Source organism: Pristis pectinata, chromosome 27, assembly GCF_009764475.1.
Source record: "Pristis pectinata isolate sPriPec2 chromosome 27, sPriPec2.1.pri, whole genome shotgun sequence".
NCBI classification, from domain to species: Eukaryota; Metazoa; Chordata; class Chondrichthyes; order Rhinopristiformes; family Pristidae; genus Pristis; species Pristis pectinata.
Window position 1 is genome coordinate 14,006,781 of NC_067431.1, and position 17,193 is coordinate 14,023,973.

The 17,193-nt window shown below is 44.3% G+C and overlaps 1 protein-coding gene across 9 annotated transcripts in view; it reads right to left on the reverse strand.

Annotated features, from left to right (window-relative positions):
- LOC127583617 (protein Aster-B-like) overlaps positions 1–17,193 on the reverse strand; it is a 305,877-nt gene that overhangs the window by 33,020 nt on the left and 255,664 nt on the right. For all 9 annotated transcript variants that reach the window (XM_052039774.1, XM_052039773.1, XM_052039772.1 and 6 more), the window contains 3 exons: positions 7,586–7,681; positions 6,063–6,143; positions 5,592–5,707 (listed from right to left, as the gene is read on the reverse strand). In XM_052039774.1, coding sequence (XP_051895734.1) covers positions 5,592–5,707; positions 6,063–6,143; positions 7,586–7,681 — 293 coding nt within the window. The remainder of the gene's footprint in view (positions 1–5,591; positions 5,708–6,062; positions 6,144–7,585; positions 7,682–17,193) is intronic.

The window sequence follows — 17,193 nt, forward strand, 5'->3', positions numbered from 1 at the left end:
TTTGAGACATAGTACAGTAGAGTAGTGTGTGTGTGGTGTCATCACGACAACAGCAAGATAACAACGTGCTGATGTTTGTTCAGGGAGTCAGTGAGAAGAAAGAGAGATAGGGAGAGAGCGACACTGCCTGCTGGTCTCTGTATCGATGGAGGAAGAACAATAACTGTGTCTGTCACTACAATCCATGTATGGATTTTTGGAGTGATCCAGTGGAGTCCACTTTGTCGTTAACCTGTAGAAGAAAACAGGTATTTCTGTGGACAGCCACGTCTCAAATGCCTTTCGGGGTGGCAGATACTTCGGAACAAAGCAATGGAGATCATCAGTGATTGAGGTGTCGTATGGGTTCCATCGTGGAACATTTGGATTTTGTAATTTCTCTCTAAACTCTCTCTACGTTTTCTCTTCAGTCAACGGTGATTTTGCAAAAGCCTTTGCTCACGTTTCACCTTATGACTTGCTGAACTGAACTTTGAGAACTATTCCTGGACTTGGAGTTTGGGAATTTGCCACACACACACTTTGAGTTTAGTTTTTGGGGTTAATGTTTAATATCTAACATTTTTACTTTTCTTATTATTACAAGTAGTTATTAATAAAATAGTTTCAAACACTTATACCTGACTCAGTGTGTTTCTATTGTTGGTACATAACAGTACTGAGATGATTGGATGCAAAATGAGAGAATTTCTGGACTTTTTTGTGAAATACCAATCATTAAAATGCATGGACTTACAAACACATAAAATATGTAATAAGTTGTTTGTCTAACACTCAAAGTCTAAGCCAAGAATCTTAATATAAGTACCAGTTCAATCTTATGGTCATTACCAATGTTCAAGAAATACAAATGAATTTAAATCACTGCAATATGCAATTAAAAAGACACACTGAACTCAAAAGTTTTGTTATGATGTCCAAGTGTTAATGTCAGATCGTACAATGTGTGAACTTGTGAGCTTTATAATCGGACAGCTTTAACTCTTTTTGTATGGCTTCAAGCACTGTAGATTGGTTACTGTACTAAAATGCCCTTGGTGTATAGTCTTTAATCCAGACTGATTTACATAATTTATCAGACACATCCCAATTGTCCAATTATTTGCCCATCTCAAGACCTGTTGCATCCATTTAGAGTTCTGAATCTTTAGGTGAGAATATAAATTTTTTAACTGCACTTGACCAATATGTTGCTAGGTTTCCCTTTCGTATAGTGATGCACAGAATCATACAATCGTAGAGCATGGAAACAGGACAACAGGCCCAACTTACACACACTTACCAATGGTCAGGCATCCATATTAATTCCATCGCCCAGCACTTGGTCCATAGCTCTTAATGCCTAAGCAATTCAAGTGTTCATCTAGACACTTCTTAAATGCTGTCAGCAACCCAGCTTCCACCACTCTCTCAGGCAGTGCACTCCAGGTATTTGCCACTTTCCAGGTGAAGAAGATCCCCCCTCATATCCCCTCTAAATCTCCTCCCCCTTACTCTAAACCTATGTCCTCTAGTTTTATCTACCTCTGATAAAGGGAAAAGTTTCCTGCAGTCTACCTCATCTATACCCCTAATCATTTTATATACAGTGGCATGCAAAAGTTTGGGCACCCCCGGTCAAAATTTCTGTTACTGTGAATAGTTAAGTCAGTAGAAGATGAACTGATCTCCAAAAGTCATAAAGTTAGAGATGAAACATTCTTTTCAACATTTTAAGCAAGATTAGTGTATTATTTTTGTTTTGTATAATTTTAGAGTGAAAAATGGAAAGGAGCACCATGCAAAAGTTTGGGCACCCGAAGAGATTTGAGCTGTCAGATAACTTTTACCAGGGTCTCAGACCTTCATTAGCTTGTTAGGGCTATGGCTTGTTCACAGTCATCGTTAGGAAAGGCCAGGTGATGCAAATTTCAAAGCTTTATAAATACCCTGACTCCTCAAACCTTGGCCCAACAATCAGCAGCCATGGGCTCCTCTAAGCAGCTGCCTAGCACTCTGAAAATTAAAATAAATGATGCCCACAAAGCAGGAGAAGGCTGTAAGAAGATAGCAAAGTGTTTTCAGGTAGCCGTTTCCTCAGTTCGTAATGTAATTAAGAAATGGCAGTTAACAGGAACGGTGGAGGTCAAGTTGAGATCTGGAAGACCAAGAAAACTTTCCAAGAGAACTGCTCGTAGGATTGCTGGAAAGGCAAATCAAAACACCCATTTGACTGCAAAAGACCTTCAGGAAGATTTAGCAGACTCTGGAGTGCTAGTGCACTGTTCTACTGTGCAACATCACCTGCACAAATATGACCTTCATGGAAGAGTCATCAGAAGAAAACCTTTCCTGCATCCTCACCACAAAATTCAGTGTCAGAAGTTTGCAAAGGAACATCTAAACAAGCCTGATGCATTTTGGAAACAAGTCCTGTGGACTGATGAAGTTAAAATAGAACTTTTTGGCCACAATGAGCAAAGATATGTTTGGAGAAAAAAGGGTGCAGAATTTCATGAAAAGAACATCTCTCCAACTGTTAAGCACGGGGGTGGATCGATCATGCTTTGAGCTTGTGTTGCAGCCAGTGGCATGGGGTACATTTCACTGGCAGAGGGAAGAGTGAATTCAATTAAATACCAGCAAATTCTGGAAGTAAACATCACACCGTGGCATGGGGCACATTTCACTGGCAGAGGGAAGAGTGAATTCAATTAAATACCAGCAAATTCTGGAAGTAAACATCACACCGTCTGTAAAAAAAAAGCTGAAGATGAAAAGAGGATGGCTTCTACAACAGGATAACGATCCTAACCACAACTCAAAATCCACAATGGACCATCTCAAGAGGCACAAGCTGAAGGTTTTGCCATGGCCCTCACAGTCCCCTGACCTAAACATCATTGAAAGTCTGTGGATAGACCTCAAAAGAGCAGTGCATGCAAGACAGCCCAAGAATCTCACAAAACTAGAAGCCTTTTGCAAGGAAGAATGGGCGAAAATCCCTCAAACAAGAATTGAAATACTCTTAGCTGGCTATAGAAAGCGTTTATAAGCTGTGATACTTGCCAAAGGGGGTGTTACTAAGCACTGACCATGCAGGGTGCCCAAACTTTTGCTTCGGGCCCTTTTCCTTTTTTGTTATTTTGAAACTGTAAAAGATGGAAATAAAAAAGTAATCTTGCTTAAAATATTAAAGAAATGTGTCATCTTTAACTTCATGACTTTTGGAAATCAGGTCATCTTTTACTCGCTTAGCTATTCACAGTAACAGGAACTTTGACCAGGGGTGCCCAAACTTTTGCATGCCACTGTACCTCAGTCTTAGCCTCCTCTGCTCGAGAGAGAACAGACCTAATATCTCTAAGTCTCTCCTCATAACTGAATTGCTCCATCTCAGACAATATCCTGCTGAGTCTCCTCTGAACCTTCTCCAATGCTATCACATCCTTCTTATACCTTGGTGACCAGAACTGCACATGAAACTCCAGCTGAGGTCTGATCAAGGTTTTATAAAGTTGGAGCATAACCTCCCTGTGCTTGTATTCAATGCCCCAACTAATGAAGGCCAGTATCCCATATGCCTTCCTCACCACCTTATCTACCTGTGTTACCACCTTTAAAGATCTCTGGACTTGTACTCCCTCTGTTCCTCAATAATCCCCAAGACCCATCCATTCATGGTGGATGCCCTAGCCTCATAGTGCTCCCAAAATGCATCACACATATTAGTCTGGATGAAACTCCACCTGCCATTTTTCACCAACACATTGATATCTCTCCGCAGCTGAAGACTACCTTCCGCTCTTTCAACAACTCCGCCAATCTTTGGGTCATCTATGGATGTACTGATCGTGCCTCCCAAGTCTACATCCAAGTTATTCATGTTTCTTACAAACAGCAAGAGTCATAGCACTGAACCTTGTTTAACACCAGAGCTATAGGCATCCAATCACAAAAGCAATGCTCGACCATCACCTTCTGTCTCCTATTACCAAGCCAACCTTGGATCGAGTTTGCCAACTTGCCCAGGATCCCATGGGCCCTAATCTTTCAAACCAATTTCCCATGTGGCACCTTGCCAAGTTACTAAAGTCCACGTAAATCACATCTGTTGCCCTGACCGCATCGATATACCTTGCTACCTCTTCAAAGAATTTAATCAAATTGGTCAGATAATATCTGCCCTTGACACAGCAGCCATGTTGGCTGTCCCTGATCAGTCCCTGCCTTTCCAAGTGCTTATTAATCCTCTCCTTCAGAGTGTTTTTCCAGTATCTTCCCTACCACTGATGTCAGGCTCACAGGTCTAAAGTTACCAGGCTTTTTCCTGCTGCCTGCCTTGATAAAGGGAACCATCTTTATTGTCCTCTAGTCATCTTAGCCAGAGCCCAGCAATCTTTTCCTGTGCTTCCCATAGCAGCCTGGTATAAATCCTATTTGGTCCTGGGGATTTATCCACTTTTAAGCCCAACAAGGCATTAATGCCTCCTCTTTATTTAAAGAGACCAGCACTAGACTTTCACCTAACCTTTCACTGAATTCTCCAACTTCAAAGTCTGTTTCCTTTCTGAACACCAATGAAGAGTATTCTTTAGGACCTCACCTATACCTTCTGGCTCCACATACAAATTGCTCCTGTGTCCTTAATGGGCCTTACCATTCTCCTGGTTGTTCTTTTGCCCTAATATACTTATGCAATGCCTTCAGATTTACCTTAATCTTGGCTGCCGCTGATTTCTTGTGATCCCGCTTAGCCTTCCTAATTTCCATTTTAAGGGCCCCCCCAACATTTTTTATACTCATGACAGGCCTACGCTGTCATCAGTTCCCTATACCTGTCATATGCTTCCTTTTTAACTCTTTATCAATATCCTTTGACGGTTGCCTGAATTTATTACCCCTGGCTTTTACTCTTACAGGAACATGTTAGCCTTGAACTCTTGTTATTTCTTCTTTGAATGCTTCTACTGTGCAGATGCAGATTTACTTGCAAGTAGTTGCTCCCAATCTAACTTTGCCAGGTCCGTCCTTATGGAATGAAATTAGCCTCTCCCAATTTAAGATCTTAGTTACTGGTCTATCATTATCTTATTCCATACCCACTTTAAAATGTATGGAGTTATGGTCACTATATCCAAAATGATCCCCCACTGACATCCTTCCACTTGACAGGCTACATTCCCTAAGATGAGGTCCAGTAATGTGCAGTCCTTCGTCAGTCTATCTACATACTGCATCAAAAAGCTCTCCTGGACATACCTCAAAAATTCTGTCCCCTCCGAGCCTTTAACGCCAAAACAATCTCAGTTACTACTTTGAAATTGAAATCTCCAGTGCAATAATCTTAGTTTTATTGCAGCTCTCTGATATCTGCCTACACATCTATTCCTTTGTTAACTGCACATGGAATAATTGTCACTTGGTACACAGGAACAAAGAATATGCCATTGTTCTTGCCTTTCTTTGGTGTATGTCATTCTGAGATAAGAGTATAATTATTCAGTAGTCTCCACTCCTGCCTAGTTCTATCAGCCCTGTTGGCTTTATGTCACAGTAAATCAGTACAAAGAGAATTTTTTTTGTTCAAAGGAAAGAAAGTATTCCCTCACCCCATCGTGTTGAAGTCATCATCTGGGGGAACGTAATCCTCATCGTCACTGGTCAGTCCAAGTTCATTCCCATAACACTGATGAACAAAGTGCCACAGCTCTTTGGGACAAAGAGGCTACAATCATGGGATTAAATCCACAGTAATTTTAAATTAATTATAAAATTAATGTGAAACCATTATTTTGCAAAAGATACAATTCAGTTTGCACTAACAGAGTTTTTTCCGATAAATACATATCAAACCGAGTCTCAATTCAAAAACAACAGAGAACAGTTCTATTGCCAGGAGCTTGCATGTTTATTTTGTACGACTATCTCAATTTATCGTGTCTGTTCAAATGTGCTAGGTACATACACAACTTGTGAATAAATAAAGTACATTTCTCTAATAATGTATCAGTTAATTTTTCTTGTAATCCTCTTCATAAATGGTTTATTCTATTAATAATATGGCACATGCCAGTGACTACCTTTTCAAGCAGTGCATTCTGCCAGAGTCTGAACATCATCATGTAGGTTCTGTCCCGGGCTCCAAAAGAAGTAAAAAAGTGCTACAAACAGTATAAATATAAACAATTAGCCTCACAAAACAATAAAGAATCTTTCAAAAAATGGATTTCAAGAAATCTAATGTCAAACCAGTTTAGTCATTCTCTGTAGAAAATCAGTTGGTGCAACCATTTGCCCTCTGCACAATTTCAAAAGACATAAAAACTTTTCAGCCACTGTAGAAGTATAATGTCAATTCCTAACCACAGAGCAGAGCAACAATTTAAAATATTCCCAAATATCATAAAATATCAATGTATGCGGACTGTCTGAACATCTCCACCACGTGAAATGGACTTTCCAGGACACCAAGCTAACACTGGTTCAGCTGTCACTGACTTCATATCACAATGCGTTGTTAGTGCATTGTAGGCAACGGTGAATTTCATCATCTCTGTCTGCCTTCGCTGAGAGGTGGCTTCTGAGACATGAGAAAAGGTCCACATTTTCCAGAAAAACACAAAAATGCATTTCACCAGTTTGTGACAAGAAGCATTCATTACACAGCACTTCCGTGTGCTCCCATGCAAGGCCCTCAGGTTCTCAGTTCGATCCCCAGTGCTCTTTCTGCGCTTTGGGCAATTCTTGGCCAGAGGTTGCTGGGGGTCAGTGGGGATGTTGCACTTCTGCAATGAATTTTGGAGCACATCTTTGAATCTTTTAGTCTTGAGCCCCTTGGTACTCCCCTCCCACCAGAGCTTGGAATAAATTGTCTGTTTTGGGAGTCTGGTATTGGACGTACTAGTGAGGTGGCCTGCCCTAAAAAGCCAAGTGAGAATAATAGGGGCCTCAATGCTTGGCTGGGGAGAGTACACTGACGTTGCTTCATTTATCTTCCCAGTGAATTTAGAAGACTTGCAGCAACCATGTTGGTGCCACGTTTCCAGTGCCTTAGAGGCCTGATGGAGGTAATCCAGGTCTCAGGATCATATACTGTAGATGGGCAGAGGTCACTGTTGTTTAATAGAGCGTAAGTTTAATGCCAGATTTGAGGTCCTCAACTTCAAATATGCTTTTCCTCAATTGATAAAGGCTGTGTTAGTGCATTGTAGGCAGTGGTGAATATTATCATTTTTGTCTGCCTTTGCTGAGAGGTGGTTCCTGAGACAAGGGAAAAGGTCCACATTTTCCAGGTTCTTGCCATGAACAGTTATTGTTGGACACCAATGTGGTGCAGCAGGGGCAGTTTGGTAGAGGAACTTGGTCTTGCAGAAGTCCAAAAACAATCACTGCTCAGACCACTTTGCAAAGGTTTTATACATGCTTAAGTGCATGATTTTGAGGACAAGGTGTAAATTTCAGTTCTCGATTGACAGCAAACCCACGTCACTTGCTTTCTAACAATATTCATTTATTGCATTTGACAGTACAGTATTTTCAACATTATGCATTGGCTGAATTGTTTTACTAGTGCTCACAGATATGAAATTGTGATTGTACATACCTTTTCAGTGTCAGTGCAAACTTGGACAGCATTGGGAATGAGTCGGGCTGTTTTCTCCTTTGTCATTGAACAAACATCCTTGAGGCGTACAGTGAGCTAAAGCAAACAAAGAGAATAAACATTTACCAATTGCCAGAGTTTACAGGAGGCAGCAGCATTGTGGTTAAGTTACTGGATTGGCAGTCAGAATTATGAATCATTGATCCCTATATTTATTCAAGTTCCATCATGACAGCTGGGGAATTTAAATCCACATAATTAAAATAAAAATCTGGAATTAAAGAAAAGCTTGCCAGCAGTAACTATAAAACTACTGTACTGTCATGAAAGCCCACGTGGTTCACTAATGCCATTTAGTGAAGGAAGTCCTGGTCTGGCCTATATGTGACTCCAGACCCACCAATGTGGTTGATTCTTAACTGCCTCTGGTTCAGGAACAAATAGGGATGGATAACAAATTGCCAGCATCCTCCACATCCTGTGGAACAGTTATAGAATATCCAATTTATGGAAGTTTGTGTTTCTTTTCAACTGGGGTAAGTTTGCTTATCTTAAATGAGCATTTGTCACTTTATCATCTTATCCAACTTCATATGCAACAGCAGGCAAACTACTAGAATTAAAAGCAGATATGTACACTAATTATATACTTGTAATTTAATGAGGTTATGTTTTCTGAAAAGAACGAAATCCAAAATGAACTTTATGTTCTCCTCCCTACCATACCCTTTGAAAGAACTGCACAGCCACATCTGCTTCACCAGACTGCTTGAAGTCATCTAGATATGACTGGATACATGCACTGAGCCACAGACCAACTTTCCATCAGCCATTTTCTTATTCACATTCTAAACTACAGCTGGCTGTTCCAATTTAGATTACATTAATATTCCCAAGTATAATGAAGCATTTTAAATCTATACTTGAAGATGACCAACTTCTGACAAGTTTAATAAATATGATCTAAAAACAGAAAATGCTAGAAGCACTCAGCTGATCAGTTCTGATGAAGGGTCTTCACTCTGAGATGTTGGCTCTGTTTCTCCTTCCACTGATGGTGCCTGACTGGCTGAGTGTTTCCAGCATTTGTGTTTTCTTCAGATTTTTAGCATCTGCAGTTTGATTAGTAATTAATATAAAAGATTTCCTCTTGAATGCGATGGAGAGAAATTAATGGGCATGAGTGCAGGACATACTACATCTGGATAAAAAAAGTGGGGCATTTCATGATGATATAGATTCAATTTACTTGTAGAACCAGAATAACCAGAAGTTATTTTTATTGGAGCAAGTAATCAAATAAACAGTATCAAATGCCACAGCAGATCATATCCTCATTACTGTAATCACCTTGGGACTGAAAATTTCATCACTGTTAATTTAAATGTGAAAAACATAAGGAAAAGCAATCTCCCCTCCTTTTGCTTATATCAGAAATAGGAGTTTCCCTTCTTGCCTTTAAGAACAATAAAATTGGAGGATAACAGATCAAAAGAGCAGCAGAGCTTATCATGGTTATCATGAAACTGCTGTCAAATAATTTCATTGATCAATTTGATCTGTACCATCTTTTGTAAAGCTGCTAACACGACAGTAAACTTTACAGATAATATAACCCCAGACACTATCGCCTAAATACAATCATATTGAAAAGTCTCATAATTCCAAGAAATGTTTATTTGACATTTGTATCTTAAATGTTTACTTAAATAGCAATGGCTGACAAACTGATTTTGAATTTTGGTTGGGATGAGTCACGAACCTGGGAGATCTATGTTAACAGTCAATGCTAAAACATCCTAACTCGGGGGTTCATTGTAAACAATGACTCAATATTGATGGAGCATTAATTCAGTCCCCATGCATTCATTCAATTGCTCTTCTGGCCTAACTTCAACATTCAATTATAAATGTGTGGCGACTCACCGTCCGCGCAAGCGAACCGGCTCAGCAGTTGGGGCGCGCATTGTCAGAGCGGCGAGGCCCAAGATGGCGCTGGGCCTTTGTCCCCCCCGAGTGACGGGGGAGAACCCGCGCGTGCGAAAAGTTTTGATGACATAGCGCATTCGTCATTTCCGTTCTCGGAGGGTGGGAACCGCACCGCTTAAAAGGCCCGTGCAAGGCAGGGAAATAAATCAGTCTTGTTCTACAGCTTGCAGACTTGTGTCTTTATTCTTGCATCGCGGTAGCAGCCGCTACATTGGTGACCCCGACGATCCAAACGGATTTTGGACCCACACAATGACCAACAAAGCAGCAGCCAACGCAGTGGCACTCAAGCTGCCCACCTTTTGGACGCTTTGGCCCCCCGTGTGGTTCAACCAGGCCGAAGCCCAGTTCCAACTGCGGCAGATCACCTCCGACTCCACACAGTACTGCCACGTGGTCAGCTCCCTGGACCAGGAGACAGCCGCCCAGGTTGGAGACTTCATCCAGTCTCCTCTGGAGGAAGATAAGTACCCGGTTTTCAAGGCCCTTCTCATTCAGACCTTCGGTCTCTCCCGTCGTGAGCGCGCTGCCCGCCTGCTTCACCTCGACGGCCTGGGGGACAGATCTCCCTCAGCTCTGATGAACAAGATGCTAGCCTTGGCTGAGGGACACAAGCCCTGCCTGATGTTCGAAGCAGGCCTTCCTCGAACAGCAGCCCGACGACATTCACCTGCTGTTGGCCGACGCTGACTTCAGCAACCCACGTGAGGTGGCCGCCCGGGCAGATGTCCTGTGGAGGGCCAAATGCGAGAGCGCTTCATCCGTTGGCCAAATCGCCAGACCACTTGCCCAACGCCTACCTAAACCAGTCCCAGCAGCCGAGCGACCACACCCCAGAAACACAGACGACGGCACTGATGACCAGCTGTGTTTCTACCATCAGAGGTGGGGTGCGGAGGCCCATCAATGCCGCCCACCCTGCAAGTTTCAGGGAAACGCCAGGGCCAGTCGCCGCCGATCGCCATGGCGGCTGGCCACCAACACAGCCTCCTATTCGTTTGGAACAAGCAGTCCGGGCGTCGTTTCCTTGTCGATACTGGAGCAGAGGTCAGTGTTTTACCCCCGACCGGCCGCGACACTCGCAGCAGGCAACAGGGACCTGCCCTCAAAGCCGCAAACGGCACAACGATACGAACTTTCGGTACCCGTACAAACCAATTATAATTCGATGACAGCTGTTTTACCTGGAACTTTACCCTTGCCCCCGTCGCCCAGCCACTCTTGGGAGCCGACTTCCTCCGGGCCCACAACCTGTTAGTCGACCTCCGAGGGAAATGGCTAGTGCACTCCAGAACCTTCCAAACTTACTCTCTGGGAGAAGCCAGCCTACCAGCCCCGTGCTTGGACTCCGTTTCCCTGTCTGGCAACGAGTTCACCAAGCTCCTAGCTGAGTTCCCATCGGATCTGGCATCTCAGTTCATGAATTCGATGCCCAAACACGGGTTGCGGCACCACATCACTACGACAGGGCCACCCCTTCACGCCCAAGCACAACGACTACCTCCAGACAAGCTCTGCCTGGCGAAGGAGGAGTTCTGCCGCATGGAGGAGTTGGGGATCGCTCACAGATCAGACAGCCCCTGGGCCTCCCCCCTGCACATGGTCCCCAAAGCCACCGGCGGGTGGAGGCCCTGCGATGACTACTGCAGGCTGAACGATGCCACCACCACAGACCGCTACCCTGTCCCTCATATCCAGGACTTTGCGGCAAACCTACACGGGGCCCACGTTTTCTCCAAGGTGGACCTCGTCTGGGGATACCACCAAATCCCGGTCTACCTTGACGACATCCACAAAACTGCGCTCATCACTCCGTTCGGCCTCTTCGAATTCCTTTGAATGCCGTTTGGCCTTAAGAACACTGTGCAGACCTTCTAGCGGATGATGGACGCGGTAGGCCGCGACCTGGACTTCGTGTTCATTTACTTAGATGACATTCTCATCGCCAGCCGTAACCGCGAAGAACACCTTTCCCACCTCTGCCAACTGTACTCCCGCCTCAGTGATTTCGGCCTCACTATCAACCCAGCCAAGTGCCAATTCAGCCTCGACTCTATCGATTTTGTCGGCCACAGAATCACCAGCGAGGGAGCAACACCCCTACCCGCCAAGGTAGATGCTATCCGCCATTTTGCCTGTTCCAACACGGTCAAAGACCTGTAGGAGTTCGTTGGGATAGTCAACTTTTACCATCGTTTCATCCCTGCAGCAGCCCGTATCATGCGCCCTTTGTTCTCACTGATGTCCGGCAAGGGCAAGGACATCGCCTGGAATGACGAGGCCACGGCTGCCTTCGTTAAGGCCAAAGAAGCCCTAGCAGACGCCGTGATGCTGGTACACCCCAGGACAGACGTCCCAACCACCCTCACGGTGGACGCATCTAACACCGTGGTCGGTGGGGTACTGGAACAACTAATCGAAGGCCGTTGGCAACCCTTGGCGTTTTTCAGCAGGCACCTTAGACCACTTGAACTTAAATACAGCGCCTTTGATCAAGAACTACTACCACTGTATCTGGTAATCCGGCATTTCCGGTACTTTTTAGAAGGCAGGCCTTTCACCGCTTTCACTGACCATGAACCATTGTCTTTCGCCTTCTCTAAGGTCTCCAATCCCTGGTCAGCCCTCCAGCAGCGACATTTGTCCTACATTTCTGAGTTCACAACGGATATCCAACATGTCTCTGGAAAGGACAATGTCGTTGCTGACGTGCTCTCCAGACCGACCATCCACAGCCTGTCCCTGGGTGTAGACTACGTGGCCCTGGCTGACGCACAGCAAGCGGACGACAAGCTGCCCAGCTACAGAACTGCAGTCTCGGGCCTGCAGCTCCAAGATTTCGTAGTTGGCCCAGGTCAACGGACCCTCCTGTGCGACGTTGCAACAGGTCAGCCCTGCCCTATAGTTCCTGCAGCCTGACGGAAACGCATTTTCGACTCAGTACACGGGTTGGTGCACCCGTCCATCAGGTCGACTGTCCAACTAGTCGCCAGCAGGTTCGTCTGGCACGGCCTGCGCAAACAGGTCAGTGAGTGGGCCAAGACTTGTCCACACTGCCAGGCATCAAAAATCCAATGACACACCAAGGTCCTGCCACAGCAGTTCGAGCCTACCTGTAGAAGGTTCGACCACATTCACGTCAACCTCGTTGGTCCCCTGCCTGTTTCAAGAGGAGCGCGGTACCTCCTTACCGTCATGGACCGGTTCACGAGGTGGCCAGAGGCAACCCCTCTTTCAGACATCACGACCGATTCCTGTGCCCGGGCACTGCTCACAACTTGGGTCTTGCGCTTTGGTGTTCTGGTCCACATCACTTCAGACAGAGGTGCCCAGTTTACCTCCAGCCTATGGTCTGCACTAGCGAACATGCTAGGAACGTAGCTGCACACCACCACGGCCTACCACCCTCAGTCAAATGGGTTGGTAGAACGTTTCCACCACCATCTGAAATCAGCCCTGATGGCCCGCCTGAAAGGTCCTAACTGGGTTAACGAACTTCCTTGGGTCCTGCTCGGCATACGCACTGCCCCCAAGGAGGATCTCCACGCTTCATCAGCTGAACTCGTGTACGGTGCGCCCCTGGTCGTCCCAGGGGAGTTCATGCCCACACTTAGGGGGCAAGAGGAACAACCCACGGCAGTCCTAGGAAGACTGTGTGAGAGGCTCGGCAGCTTGGCACCGATTTCCACTTCGCGACATGGTCAGTCCCCATCCTGTGTGCCCAAGGAACTACGAGACTGTAAGTTCGTTTTCGTTCACAGGGGCACACCACGGGCACCGTTGCAATGACCATACATTGCAGACATTGGGGGCAAGGAAGAAGTCTTCACGACGGACCACCTCAAACCGGCCCACTTAGACCTACAACAACCGGTCGAGGTCCCAGCACCGCGACGCAGAGGCCGACCACCCAAGCAACGGCTAGCACAGCCCGTGAACTTTGGGGACCGTATCGCCGGTTCTGGGTGGGGGGGGGGGGGGGGGGCGCGGTTGTGTGGCAACTCACCGTCCGCGCAAGTGAACCGGATCAGTGGTCAGGGCGCGCATCGTCGGAGCAGCGAGGCCCAAGATGGCGCTGGGCCTTCCTCTTCCCCGAGTGACGGGGGAGAACTCGCATGCACGAAAAGTTTTGATGACGTAGCGTGTATGTCATTTCCGTTCTCGGATGGCGGGAACTGCACCGCTTAAAAGGCCCGCGCAAGGCAGGTAAATAAATCAGTCCTGTTCTACAGCTTGCAGACTCGTGTCTTTATTTTCACATCACGGTAGCAGCCGCTACAAATGTTTAAAAAAAACACAAAAAAGAAATATGAGAAAGATGATGATGTGAATGTTATTAAGAAATCTACTTGACTTCTCAAAGTTATCATATTGTTGGATTCCTCATGTGGTTACTTATAGTTGTGCAATTTTGTTGGTAACCTTCTATTTGGAAAAATTAGGTCAACAGATTTATTTCTAAATCGTTAAAGATCATGATAGGGCAACTGGTTTGATTACAGGGAGATTCCTGCAGCTTTACTCATTTTGTCAGAGCCCTGTTCATAAAACAGGAAATAGAAGTTCAATAGTTTTGCAAATGTGGCAGGTCACTCCAAGCTACACTAAATCACTTTCAGTGTGACTGATAACAATGAGGCATTCTGAGATGATTTTCCTGATGCTACTGGTTATTGGGAAAAAAATAGCACACATAAATGAACTTTTAAAAAATAAAGGAAAAAGCCACAACTTGTCATAAACCTTTAAATGTAATTTGGAGTTATTTTGAAACATTAATCTTCATTGTTTAGAAAATGTGGGATAAATGAAACATAGGCTTCAAATTATACAACAGCACAAAAAAATTAGCAGTCTTAAGCCACACAGCAGTATGTCCTTTGGGAGGAATCCTGTTATCCCAGTAATCAAATGTTTTAACTTGTCCTTGTGATGAACTGAAAAGATTGCTAGAATAATTTACTGAAACTCCTTCTTGTTCTGGATCCATTCTAATTGTTTACCCATTACTTTGACCAGAAGGTCTAAAAGCACGAAGTGTTCAAAAATGAAAGTGTCCGTTGGGATTCTTAGTCACAAAGTAACATTCTGAAACCATTTGCTAGAAATTCAACATTTTTTTTTTAGAGTTTTGCAGCTGAAAAGTTCCTTTTTCCCTGAAGTGAAAGACAGTAATAACAATGTCGATCCAGACACTCAACACTTCTTGACATTAGTCATCCTTGCTACGCTGATGCAAATATTTATTTATTTACTTACAATACAAAATTACTTATTTACAAAGAAGGAGAGCATTCAACCCAGCTGGTCTATGCTGACTCCCAGCAGAGCAATCCAGACTCCACCCCCACCACCCTGCACCCCCCCGCCACCCCCCCCCCCCACCCACCTTCCTGTATCTCTGCCACTTATTTTCTCTCACATATCTAACTCACTTTTGATTCTTTTGCTACTTACCTACAATATGGGGTAACTTACATATCTACAACGTCTTTGGGAAGTGAGAGGAAACTTGATCACCTGGCAGAAACTCACATGGTCACTGAGAAAACATGCAAGTTCCACACAGACATCATCCAAGGTTGGGATCAACCCCAGATCCCTGGAGCTACAACAGCAGTGCTAACCTCTGTGCCACCATGCTTCTATGGGGTCATCCATCATTGGGAATTTCTAGAATAGCATGATAGTATCAAATCTTACATGATACATTCATGCCATCAGCTCACCATGCCAATCCACCTCGCCATTGATCTAACCCTACCTATTCCTCTTCCAATATGATACCAGTTCAGATTTCCCTCGCCACCCACCCCCCCCAAATCCTCCTCCACACAAGATCCTCCAGTCTCCCCCACTCCAATGTGCTGGTAAGCAGGTTTATAAATTGGTTGGTTGGGTCCTGGGGATAGCCAGAAGGTCAGACTGCTGTTTAAGATAAATATGTATGATGTTATAATTTGGCGATGTCATTTTTTTCCAAATACAATCTAATTCATTTAATAGGTAACTAAGACTGTAGTCTTGGTTTTAATTAGAAAATGAGTTAACATGTTAAATAGAATTTAAACATATTAGTCCTTGGAAAATTTAGTAGCAGTGGACTGAAGCATCCAACGTGGTGGGGATCTGGGAAGGTGAAGGGGAAACTCCAATGCTGATGTCTTCCCCTCCACCCTCCCAGATCCCTTCTATAAATGCCAGTCTTCTCCCTCACCTCAAAATCCTCCACAACCACTGGTACCTTCACCCAATCCTTCTCGGTTTCCTTCACAAGGCTAGTGACTTCACTTCCTGTTCCCTTCACAGGTGATGATATCTGCCTGATTTCTCCAAAACACTACCATGATGCTTTTCATACGTTGTATTACAATAATCACCATTGTTTCTGTAAACCCTTTCAATGCAACAACTGGGATTAGTATAGATAGGCATGATGGTCAGCATAGATGCGGTGGGCCGAACTGCCTGTTTCTATGCTGTACAACTCAATGGCTCTATAACCCCAGGACATCCCAAAGCAGTTAACAGCAACGTACTTCCTGTAGTGCAGTCACCATGTAGGCAATGCAACAACAAGCTCCCACAAGCAGCCACTTGGTAATGAATGTACAATTTGTTTCTCAGGACTTGCAATGGGGTGATGCAACCTTTCTCAAGAGCAGCAAAGTTTGGAATCTTGTCCTGATGTGGGATATTTGCTACTTTTCAAAGGCAGAACAGATGAAAACTGCCAAGTTTATAAACATAGGCATGTTTAGCATCCCTGATGTCAATGAAGTAAGTCAAATTAAAATCCACTTCACCTGCTTTCAGTCCACTGCTCCCGACTAGGCATTAGCTGTTCAACTGTCCCATTTAAACGAGGTTCTGGACTCGATATCAAGAATCTCAAGTTTGTTCAGGTACCCAAGCCCATTCAGACACCCAAGTCTACTAGTGACTGCATCTAATTTGACCCATACTGATTTCTAAGCCAGAAAACTAAACCAAATAATATCTTCAAGTGGAGACACAAGAGACTGAGGATGTTGGAATCTGGAGCAAAAAGCTGCTGGAGGAACTCAACGGGTCAGCCAGCATCTGTGCAGGGAAATGGGCAGCTGACATTTCAGGTGAAAGAGCAGAAGGGAGATAATCAGTATAAAGAGGTGAGGGGGAGGAGTGGAGTGATAGGTGGATCCAGGTGAGGAGGGATTGTTCAGGTCAGTAGATGCTTGGATCAGTGCCCACAGCTGTATTGAAGTCTTACATTATTCAAGATTGTGTGTAATTGTTCTTGTGATATCTTCCTATAATATCTGAAAGGTTTCAATTTCTACTGTAATGGGCACATCATCAGAGCTCTGGTGCAGCAACGTAATGACAAATTTCAGCCACTTGACTGGGAATCCTGTCATTCTTCTTTCTGAACTATGATGCGATACCAGGAGAAATGTTCTGCCACATGAAACTTCAGGAAGATTTAGAATGAGATAGCAAAACTCAAATAATTGGGAAGCAAGAAACTGTTATAACTATTACATTCTTCAATGGTTAAGTTCTATTTAACATGTTAACTTGTTTTCCAATTGAGACCAAGGCTACAATTTTAGTTACCTATTAAATGAAAAACATTT